Genomic DNA, 12,438 nt, shown 5'->3' on the forward strand with positions numbered 1-12,438 from the left:
ACAAACATTCTATACATGTTATTCCTGGAATTTTGGAGTTTTCCAAGTCCGTTTAGTAGCGGTTTATGGACTTGTCCTTTAGGAAACCGTCTAACCCCTTTTTAAACTCTGCTAAGCTAACCGCCTTCACCACTTTCTCCGGCAACGAATTCCAGAGTTTAATTACACGTTGGGTGAAGAAAAATTTTCTCCGATTTGTTTTAAATTTACTACACTGTAGTTTCATCACATGCCCCCTAGTCCTAGTATTTTTGGAAAGCGTGAACAGACGCTTCACATCCACCTGTTCCACTCCACTCATTATTTTATATACCTCTATCATGTCTCCCCTCAGCCGTCTCTTCTCCAAGCTGTATAGCCCTAGCCTCCTTAGTCTTTCTTCATAGGGAAGTCGTCCCATCCCCGCTATCATTTTAGTCGCCCTTCGCTGCACCTTTTCAAATTCTACTATATCTTTCTTGAGATGCGGCGACCAGAATTGAACACAATACTCAAGGTGCGGTCGCACCATGGAGCGATACAACGGCATTATAACATCCTCACACCTGTTTTCCATACCTTTTCTGATAATACCCAACATTCTATTCGCTTTCTTAGCCGCAGCAGCACACTGAGCAGAAGGTTTCAGTGTGTTATCGACGACGACACCCAGATTCCTTTCTTGGGCCGTAACTCCTAACGTGGAACCTTGCATGACGTAGCTATAATTCGGGTTCTTTTTTCCCACATGCATCACCTTGCACTTGCTCACATTAAACATCATCTGCCATTTAGCCGCCCAGTCTCCCAGTCTCGTAAGGTCCTCTTGTAATTTTTCACAATCCTGTCGCGATTTAACGACTTTGAATAACTTTGTGTCATCAGCAAATTTAATTACCTCGCTAGTTACTCCCATCTCTAAATCATTTATAAATATATTAAAAAGCAGCGGTCCTAGCACGGACCCCTGAGGAACCCCACTAACTACCCTTCTCCATTGTGAATACTGCCCATTTAACCCCACTCTCTGTTTCCTATCCTTCAACCAGTTTTTAATCCACAATAGGACATTTCCTCCTATCCCATGACCCTCCAATTTCCTCTGTAGCCTTTCATGAGGTACCTTGTCAAACGCCTTTTGAAAATCCAGATACACAATATCAACCGACTCCCCTTTGTCCACATGTTTGCTCACTCCTTCAAAGAATTGAAGTAAATTGGTCAGGCAAGATTTCCCCACACAAAAGCCATGCTGACTTGGTCTCAGTAATCCATGTCCTCGGATGTGCTCTGTAATTTTGTTTTTGATAATAGCCTCTACCATTTTCCCCGGCACCGACGTCAGACTCACCGGTCTATAATTTCCCGGATCTCCCCTGGAGCCTTTTTTAAAAATGGGCGTTACATTGGCCACCCTCCAATCTTCCGGTACCATGCTCGATTTTAAGGATAAGTTGCATATCACTAGCAGTAGCTCCGCAAGCTCGTTTTTCAGTTCTATCAGTACTCTAGGATGAATACCATCCGGTCCAGGAGATTTGCTACTCTTCAGTTTGCCGAACTGCCCCATTACGTCCTCCAGGTTTACCGTGAAGTCAGTAAGTTTTTCCGACTCATCCGCTTGAAATACCATTTCCGACACCGGTATCCCACCCAAATCTTCCTTGGTGAAGACCGAAGCAAAGAATTCATTCAGTCTCTCCGCTACGTCTTTGTCTTCCTTGATCGCCCCTTTTACCCCTCGGTCATCCAGCGGCCCAACCGATTCTTTTGCCGGCTTCCTGCTTTTAATATACCGAAAAAAATTTTTACTATGTTTTTTTGCCTCTAATGCTATCTTTTTTTCATACTCCCTCTTGGCCTTCTTAATCTGCGCCTTGCATTTGCTTTGACACTCCTTATGCTGTTTCTTGTTATTTTCAGACGGTTCCTTCTTCCATTTTCTGAAGGCGTTTCTTTTAGCCCTAATAGCTTCCTTCACCTCACTTTTCAACCAGGCCGGGTGTCTTTTGGACTTCCGTCTTTCTTTTCTAATTCGCGGAATATGTATGGCCTGGGCCTCCAGGATGGTATTTTTGAACAGCGTCCACGCCTGTTGTACAGTTTTTACTCTCTCAGTTGCCCCTCTAAGTTTTTTTTTTACCGTTCTTCTCATTTTATCATAGTCTCCTTTTTTAAAGTTAAACGCTAACGTATTTGACTTTCTGTGTACAGTTACTTCAAGGTTGATGTCAAAACTGATCATATTATGGTCACTGTTATCAAGCGGCCCCAGTACCATAACGTCCCTCACCAGATCATGCGCTCCACTAAGGTCCAAGTCTAGAATTTTTCCTTCTCTCGTCGGCTCCTGCACCAGTTGCTCCATAAAGCTGTCCTTGATTTCATCAAGGAATTGTATCTCTGTAGCGTGTCCCGATGTTACATTTACCCAGTCTATATTTGGATAATTGAAGTCACCCATTATTATCACATTGCCCATTTTGTTCGCGTCTCTGATTTCTTTTATCATTTTTGTGTCTACCTGCTCATCCTGGCGAGATGGACGGTAGTACACTCCTATCACCATTTTTTTCCCTTTTATACATGGAATTTCAACCCACAGTGATTCAAAGGTGTGATTTGTGTCCTGCTGAATTTGTAATCTATCTGAGTCAAGGCTCTCTTTAATATACAATGCTATCCCTCCACCAGTCTGGTCTACCCTATCATTACGATATACTTTGTACCCCGGTATGACAGTGTCCCACTGGTTATCATCCTTCCACCAGGTCTCAGTAATGCCTATTATATCCAATTTTTCATTTAGTGCAATATATTCCAACTCTCCCATCTTATTTCTTAGACTCCTAGCATTTGCATATAGACATTTCAGAGTATGTTTGTTGTTCTTATTTGCATGATGCTTAGTACCTGACACTATTGATTTGACATCTTTTGTCTGATCTTTAGTTGTATTTAAGGGCACCTGGCCTACCACGGTCTGTTGTGCAACCTCACTATCCAGAAACCCTATCTTCCCTGTTTGTGAGGTATCTTTGCAAGATACCTTTTCCCGAACCATGCGCTTTTGAGCAACTGTCGGCCTTCCCCCTATTTCTAGTTTAAAAGCTGCTCTATCTCCTTTTTAAATGCCGACGCCAGCAGCCTGGTCCCACCCTGGTTAAGGTGGAGCCCATCCTTTCGGAATAGGCTCCCCCTTCCCCAGAATGTTGCCCAGTTCCTAACAAATCTAAAACCCTCCTCCCTGCACCATCGTCTCATCCACGCATTGAGACTCTGGAGCTCTGCCTGTCTCTTGGGCCCTGCACGTGGAACAGGTAGCATTTCAGAAAATGCTACCCTAGAGGATCTGGATTTGAGCTTTCTACCTAAGAGCCTAAATTTGGCTTCCAGAACCTCTCTCCCACATTTTCCTATGTCATTGGTACCCACATGTACCAAGACAGCGGACTCCTCCCCAGCACTATCTAAAATCCTATCTAGGTGACGCGTGAGGTCCGCCACCTTCGCACCAGGCAGGCAAGTCATCAGGCGATCCTCACGTCCACCAGCCACCCAGCTATCTATATGCCTAATGATCGAATCACCAACTACAACAGCTGTCCTAACCTTTCCCTCCCGGGCAGCACTTGGAGACATATCCTCAGTGCGAGAGGATAGTACATCCCCTGGTGGGCAGGTCCTGGCTAAAGGAGTACTTCCTACTTCACCAGGGTGATGCTCTCCTTCTAGGAGACCTCCCTCCTCCAAGGTAGCACAAGGGCTACTAGACTGGAGGTGGGACCTCTCTACAACATCCCTGTAGGTCTCCTCTATGTACCTCTCTGTCTCCCTCAGCTCCACCAAGTCTGCTACTCTAGCCTCAAGAGAACGGACACGTTCTCTAAGAGCTAGGAGCTCTTTGCATCGGGCGCAAACATATGACATCTCACTAACTTGGAGATAATCATACATGTGACACTCAATGCAAAAGACTGGATAGCACCCCTCTCACTGCTGGACTGCTGACTCCATCTTAGTGTTTTTGAGGTTTCCAATATTTAAAAACTTGCTACAGTATTAAGGATATTAACTTAATATAAAAGTGTCTTTTACTTTATATAGTGTATTGTATGATTTTAGTATTTCCTTCTTAGATGGTAATGAAATGTATTTAAAACTCTATAAGAGCACTCCTTGCTTGTTACCCTAATTACAATAACTGACTATAAATGAGGAGTTGTCCTAGGGGTGGGTGGGAATACTAAATTAGATCCTGCAGTGGCTGTTAGATTCTATCTGTTAATGCTGTGGTACAAGGCTTTTAAAACTAAGTGGAAAAGACTATGGAGATTAGCTGTTTTCTGTTAGCTGTTGAAATTTGCTTTTTAAATTTGCCTAACACTAACCTACAATTCCTCCTTTAAACCCCAATCTTTAAGTTCCCAAAGCACAAGCAAAGTAGTGTTCACTTACCAGAGAAATGTCCTCTTCTCTCAGAACTTCTCAGAAAGAAAGTTCAGTGGGACCTTCCCTCACTATATACTTTTGAATCTAAGGGGCCTCTTTTGAGCAACCTATGCAAGTATTCTACTTCCCCCACACCTTAATTATCACTTAATTGAGGTCACTGGATGAGATAACTCTCCAGCAGCCAAGGAAAAGAAAAATAACTGCCGTTTAGAACAAAGGAGTTCCTACCTCTAGAAAAGGTTTCAGTTTAAAACTAGGTCACTGTATGAGCTAACTCTCCAGCAGCCAAGGAAAAGAAAAATAACTGTCGTTTAGAACAAAGGAGTTCCTACCGCTAGAAAAGGTTTCAGTTTAAAACTAGGTCACTGGATGAGCTAACTCTCCAGCAGCCAAGGAAAAGAAAAATAACTGCCGTTTAGAACAAAGGAGTTCCTACTTCTAGAAAAGGTTTCCGTTTAAAACTACGTCACTGGATGAGCTAACTCTCCAGCAGCCAGCAGCCAAGGAAAAGAAAAATAACTGCCGTTTAGAACAAAGGAGTTCCTACCTCTAGAAAAGGTTTCAGTTTAAAACTATGTGGAAAATGCCTATTTCTAGACTCCTAACCACTATTTACTTGCCCTGTACCCCACCTCTTTATTTCCCTTACCTCTTAATTGTTCTGTTTACCTGTCTTACTTAGATTGTAAGTTCTTTGAGCAGGGACTGTCTTTTGTGTATGGTGTACAGCGCTGTGTATGCCTTGTAGCACTATAGAAGTGATAAGTAGTAGTAGTAGTAGTAGTATTTCATTCAATTAATCTTTTCTATTATGGGTGTCAGTTGTTGCAGTTAGTGGCAGGTCTATGGGGATGTTTTAAAAAGCAGTGCTTTGTAAATCAGACATTTCCCATGGACACAGTTACTGCCTAGGATCCAGCCTAAAGATAGAACAGAGATCCTCAGCCCAATATGAAGAGCTGGCTGGAGTGGCTGCAGGGTCAGATCCATCAGCCGTGGAGCAACTATTAATCCAGAAACATCTTATTTGCCCCTATTTAGGAATGGGTACGTAGGTTGCATTCTTTGGTCAGAGCTTAAATAAAGCTGCAGCCATAAATAGAATGTTGTGTCTATATGTGTTAATTGTGTGTTTCATGTCATTGAATGTAAGGGCACATATAGGTCACCATTGCCTTAGTTACAATAAAGACCATAGAAAGGCTGCATGAGTTATTTTGCTATTGAGCTAATTTTTATATAGGGCCAGATTCAGTAAATAGCACCAAAAAGTAGATGTCAGGAAAAATCAGTGCCCTTTATATAATAGCACCTAGTGAGGATTCTTGTGCCCAACTTTGGATGCAAGGACTTATGCCAGCTGAAACCTAGTATAAATTCTGGTGCACAATTAGGGCGCATATCCCCCCAGTTCTATAACACTGCATGCAATTCATTAGAACGCCCCTGACCCACCCATGGCCCTCTCATGACCATGCCAGGCATAGATTGATACAGAATCATGCACAGCCAGATCCATGTGCAAATCCAAATTAGTGCCAATTTACAATAATTGTTAGCAGCCAGTTAGTAATGGCTCATTAATTAATTTGCTTACAGATCTCAGGACCACATGCAAATCTAGGCATCCAAATGCGTGCACCATTTGTAGAATCCAGGGGATAATGACTGATAGCAAAATAGCACAAGCTAAAAAGAAGTTCAGTACAGCTTAGTACATTGAATTTCTTGATTGCACAACATTGCTATTTTGCCATCATTAACTATGATTTTTTTTCTGTTCTTTTGCAGTTTTACATAATGCAAAAACTTTTATACATTGATATTTCTACACAAAACATTCCTCTAGCATTGTAGAATAATATTTGTCTCTTCATATTCTTGTTTTTATCAATTCTTTGTTGTTCCCATTCAACAGTCCTTTCATACTAAAATAATAGTTCCTGTCTATGCAAAATGCAATTATCATCATCTTTCTTTGATAGGAAAAACAATTATTTTAAACTATTTAGTATGCATGTGTCAGCTTAAAAAAGAATTTCTGCTTGAGGAAATAGTCACAAAACTATGCTGGAAGGGCAGAACAAAAAGAAAAGATATTTGTTGTTCTGAACAGTTTCAAGCATTTTGACTGCTGAAGGAAGCATGCATAAACTGAAAAGTGCAGCAGGATTTGTAGATTAAAGTATCTCATGTTTTGTAATAAATTGAATTGCTATTTTCTACTTATTTTTAATCATGAAACATGGATCAGCACATCTTTAATTGACTGTCAGCATAAATTATTAGATAATGTTTGTAAAATAAATTGTAAGATGTCAAAGAGGTCTGAATGTGATAGAATTATGTTTTATAGTTTGTGGGTTGTAATGTGATCTTACTGATATACTTGTGCAAAGTAATGTGACTTTAAGGGCCTTATTTTACCAGAGCCTTTTTCCCCACTTTGTGCCTCTGGGAAAACAAATACTAAGTAAATCATTTTTATTCATTGCTCTCAGTTTCGGTTTTCTGGACCTCCATTTGGATATTCAGCACCAGCCACAAGCTGGATACTGGTGTTGAATATCTGTATTTTTTTTTAATGCACCAGACAGTATTTAAAAATACAACAACTGTGGTGACTGAGTATCAGCTCATGAGAGTTTCTTAATTTCTTAACAAAATCTATAGAAGTTGTCTTTCCATTGAACTTTCCATCAAGTTAGTCTGACAACTAAGTCAATTTGCATCTACTTTTCTGTTTCATTTGTCCATCCTACTGCCCACCTTCTTGCTTTTCATGCAAACAGTCTGACTTGTTTCTAATTCCAGCAGATTACATATTAGTTCAAGGTGTTTAACTGTCTTCAACTGTTTTTGCACTCCAGCTGCTTCCTCACTAAGGGTCTTTTTACCAAGTCACAGTAAAAGAACCCCTGTGGTGGCATCGGTGTGTGGGTTTGCTGTGTGCTGAGGCCTCCTTTTACTGCCGCCAGTAAAAGGACTAAAAAAAATAGAAATGGTGCGGTAACACTTGCCGCACAGTCATTTCTGGGAGGAACCCTTATTGCCTTCTATTTAGGAGGCGGTAAAGGCTCCCATACTAACCCAGTAGTAAAAAATGTAAAATAATTTTTGGCACTGCAAATGCCACATGGTAGGGCTACATCACCATGCACCAAGCCCGCAGTAGCCCTACTGTTGCTTGGTAAAAGGGCCTCTAAATCTCCCTAACTGTCTTTCTCCAATATGAGCTTGCCATTTAGAACCCTTCTAGTCTACATCTCCCAGTATCACAATAAGCTCACTTCCTTTCAGAGCTTTTATATGTTTTCTTGAGCTCTAGCTGGCAGTGAACTGCTTCTCAGCACATCACATCTTCCCACTCCCCAACAGTACCAGTATTTTCCCCCAAGCCCAAAACTGGATGGGGAGAGGCTAGGAGAGGATAAGTCTACAAGCAGCTTTATTTTGAATCTCCACATAGATTTTCTGAGGGACATTTATAGGTATTCATTGTATCTGATGTGCTCGAATCAACTGGATTTTCAAAAGGAAATCCTGAGAGGGAATTCCCTTCCAACATATACATGCAGGCCCTTGGGTACAAAGTATTGGCACGTCTGCAAATACAATGGGCTTTTAATTTCCTCATACAGCTTTCAATTTGTGTTAAATTTCCTCAAAATAGTGTTTCAGCTAATTGTTTGGAGGGACGGAGAAGGAGAGCAAGATCCTCATGGGTGCAGAACAAGCTGCCTCCATGCAGTGCACAGCAGCCCTCCATGCATTCATTACTGCACTCATTATCATCAATGTTTGATTTGTGATATACAGCTTTACAGTGCATTGGACTCCTGATGCAGGCAACTCTGCTAAAGCAGGGCTGTGTCAAGTCCTGCTTCTTCAACTGCAAATACTGACCTTGTCATTGTTTATAATCTAAATAAACAGAAGTGTCTTATTACCACCTTGGGACTCATTGAATTTGTTGCTTTGGATCTCATAGTAACATAGTAGATGACGGCAGAAAAAGACCTGCACGGTCCGCCCAGTCTGCCCAACAAGATAAACTCACATGTGCCATTTTTTGTGTATACCTTACCTTGATTTCTACCTGTCTTTTTCAGGGCACAGACCGTATAAGTCTGCCCAGCACTATCCCCACCTCCCAACCACCAGCCCTGCCTCCCACCACCGGCTAAGCTTCTGGGGATCCCTTCCTAGAAGCTTAGCTGGTGGTGGGAGGCACTTTTCCTTTTTCTGTTAGCTAATTGTTTAGTATTATGTTACACATTTAACTATCAAGGTATATGAATTCAGAAAGCTTAAATGACAGGGTGGAGTGGAGGAGTGACCTAATGGTTAGTGCAGCAGGTTGCAGACCTGGGGAATGGGTTTGATGCCCACTGCTGCCTATTGGTTGGCAGTGGGTTAAGATCCTGGGGAATCAGGTTCAATTCCCTCTGCAGCTCCATGTGACCCTGGGCAAGTCACCTAGCCCTCCATTGGCCCAGGTACAATATACTACTTAAGATTGTGAGTCCATTAGCTGTATATTAGCTGTAAAGAGCAACCAAAACCACTTCAACTCATGCTCACAGGAGGCAGTATATTAAAATAATAAACAATTTCAAAATTACAATAAAATACAGCACAATTATTTTCTTTTAAGTGATTGATTCAAGATATGAAATACTTATGGTTCAATTAAACCCATGCAAAGTAACTATAATATTATATTATATACCTCACCCCAGTGGTTTGAAATAAATTCTGCTTCAGTCCCAAATATATTTATCAAAACATTTCATGTTCATTGCTAAAATAGGACTGTAACGCCCATTTTTTCTGGCTTCAGAATTTGATATGACCACTAGCCATTTGTCTTCCATTGTTTATTTTATGAATAGCCATACTGAACATAAGACAAAAGTTTGATGCTTACCGAGAATATGTAGGACTGTTGCAGTTCTCTGTCCAGTGGCCGGAGTAAGGTGAGGTAGCGGGTTATACCAGTCAGAGTCACAGTGAATATGTTAGTGTAATCATTTAGATAAAGATGGAGCCCAGGGTCCTTTGTCTTAAAAAAATAAACACAAAAAATGTACTACATTTTTAACATATACATTTTTCAAAATAACACATTGACACCAATGTACTAAATTCTATTTATTTTTACAGAGGACAAGTCACACATGAAAAAACATGCACAATGACTGAAAACACACAGAATGCTGGTGTTTCATGTTTTTGCATTCTTTACAAAAGAATGGGTCTCGTATCTAGCACTGGGGGGGGGGGGGGTGGACGAAGGGAAAGAGCTATATTCACATTTCACTCCCCCACACTCATATCACCTGATGTATCCCTGCCACCCTCTAAAACAAGCTTCCTGTTTTGGAGGGAGTGAGGAAACAGCAGGTTCTTGACAGCATGAATAACTGGCATCAGGAGGCCATTGCCCCTGCTTCCCTCTTCTGTACAACAAACAAAAAAGTGGGCACAAAACCAGGAGTCCCGGAGACTGGATCACAGTAAAGCTAAAACCAAATTTTATTAATTAGTATATTTGACTCGTATATTTGACTCGACACAACCGTTGTGTTTCGGCCAAAGGGCCTGCATCAGGAGTCTAAATACTAAGGTAGACAGCTAATGATGATCCAGAATAAGAAATACTGGCGAATAGTGTATAAATGGTCTTAAAAAAGACCTTTGTATTGAATTGTGGAACGGATCACTTGCGTGAAGAGTTCAGCAGTAAATGTTTCAGCGCACCTGTAAAAAAAGGTCTTTTTAACATTTTTGCCAAAAATGGACGTGTGGCAAAATAAAAATTGGCGCGCATCCATTTTGGATCTGAGACCTTACTACCACCCATTGACTTAGTGGTAAGGTCTACACGTATAAATGACGGTTACCCCCAGTTTTCCACCAAGCGTAGCGGACGCACATAAAAATGAAATTACCACCCAGGCCACGTGGTAGCTGCGCGGTAACTCCAAATTGATGCACATTGGGCATGTGTAGGCATCTATGCGGCTTATTAAAAGGGCCCCATAAAGCTAATTTAGGGGCAGAGTTATCAACATAGACTACTGTTAAGAAATGTTATTTTACAACTAAAGTGCTATTTTTAACATGGTTCCATTTTATGCAATGAGACCTAGCTAATAATAACTGGGGTTAACATTAAAATATTGTAACATGTCTTAATGGTAGCCCACATTGATAGCTATGGTCCCTAATGCATACTAACCTAACAAATTAACAAGCATAAGGATGCTTTCCACATGCTAAACAATTCTAGCATGCATTCAAAGTTTTATTATCACAAATAATGTATGTGAAACAAAAGAAAAAAGACTGAAAATTTGAAAAAAAGCCAAATAACTGAAAATAAACCATTTTCCCCCATTTGCACATTCTTAAATCCCTAACAAATGCTCCCACCTTTCTTCAATCCCTATACTTACTAAGGAAGGAAAGTTATCAATATGGGCTACCATTAAGATGTATTATCTTAGGGCCTCTTTTATCAAACCCCGCTAGCAATTCCCACATGGCAATGCCAATGAAGTCCATTCAAAATGAAGGGACTTTGTCGGTATTGCCGTGCTGGGAATTGCTAGCGCAGTGTAGTAAAAGGGGCTCTTAGTGTTAACTCCAGTTACTAGCAACTAGGTCTCATTGAATAAAATTGGACCTGTGTCAAAAGAGGATGAGTTAGTGGTAAAATAGGATACCTTAATGTAGCCTAATGTTTAGTGTAGTGGACTGAGATCCTAGGGGGAACTGAGTTCAATTCCCACTGCAGCTCCCTGTGACCCTGGGCAAGTCACTTAACCCTCCATTGCCCCAGATGCAAAGAGCTTAGATCGTGATCCCACTAGGGATAGACAAAGTATCTGCTTATACCCCCTGATGATATAAAAAATGTAGGCATGTTCCTGATTTGTGTGTGAAGTTTAATAGTATAACAAACCAATTAGTGCCAATTATTGGCACTAAAAAGATTTAATTGGGACTTACCCATGTAAAGTTAGGTGCAAGATCCATGCCTAAAATTTACATGTGGCCCAAAAAAGGGGACACAGAAATGAGATAGTCATTGGCGTTTGGGTTTTTTTTTTTGGGGGGGGGGGAGGGGGGGATTGAGGCATGTGTAATTGTAGAATAATGGTGCCCTGCACATAAATTTAGGTGTGGGTATTTGCACCATGTTTTAGTGGGGAAAAAGGCGGTGCCTAAATGTACACGCGACCTCTCCGCATAAGTGTTAATTCTATAAGCCATACCAAACTTTAAGTGATGCTTATAGAATACTGATTATGCAATTTTTTTTGGTGACAATTTTTTAGGTGACACATATATATAGAACTTAGCTAATAATGTGTATAGCATTATAGAAATGATTAGTAATAGTAGTCTCTAAATAAAACTAAGACTTTGAGTTGGGGAAATCAGCCATAGCTTTATTAAAATTTCCATCAAAAATTAACAAAAATTGTAATTCCCTAATAAGTCATCCATTAATAGGGGAAGGTATTAATGCCGGCTATCATTAAGACATGTTGGGCCCCTTTTACTAAGCCGCGTAAGGTTCTATGCGCACCCAACGTATGCCAAAATGAACTTACCACCCGACTACCGCATGCCTCTTGCGGTAATTTCATTTTTGGCGTGCGTCTGGAAAATATATCTTATTTTCAGACACGCATAGTGGACGTGTGCCAAGTGGCATCTGACACACGTAGGTCATTACCGTGCAGGTTCTTGACTGCTAGGTCTATGGCAGGCGGTAAGGTCAGACACCCAAAATGGACGCACGGCATCCATAAGGGAAGTGATTTCTTTTCTTTATATATTTTTGTTCACTGAGTATGTGTTCTTTTACCAGTGATGTTGATGTTGTGGTATGTGAAAATTTTAGTAGTCATAGCAAATTGTATGTGTATTAGAAGTGAGCATTACTTAGAACTGAGATTTAAAACATGTCTGCAGCTATTAGTTTTGAGG

The 12,438-nt window shown here is 40.8% G+C and overlaps 1 protein-coding gene across 1 annotated transcript in view; it reads right to left on the reverse strand.

Annotated features, from left to right (window-relative positions):
- PCDH15 (protocadherin related 15) overlaps window positions 1-12,438 on the reverse strand; it is a 1,022,916-nt gene that overhangs the window by 551,943 nt on the left and 458,535 nt on the right. The window contains 1 exon segment of the mRNA XM_030204966.1: window positions 9,365-9,499. Coding sequence (XP_030060826.1) covers window positions 9,365-9,499 — 135 coding nt within the window.

The sequence above is a fragment of the Microcaecilia unicolor genome, chromosome 5, assembly GCF_901765095.1.
Source record: "Microcaecilia unicolor chromosome 5, aMicUni1.1, whole genome shotgun sequence".
In the NCBI taxonomy this organism is placed as follows: domain Eukaryota; kingdom Metazoa; phylum Chordata; class Amphibia; order Gymnophiona; family Siphonopidae; genus Microcaecilia; species Microcaecilia unicolor.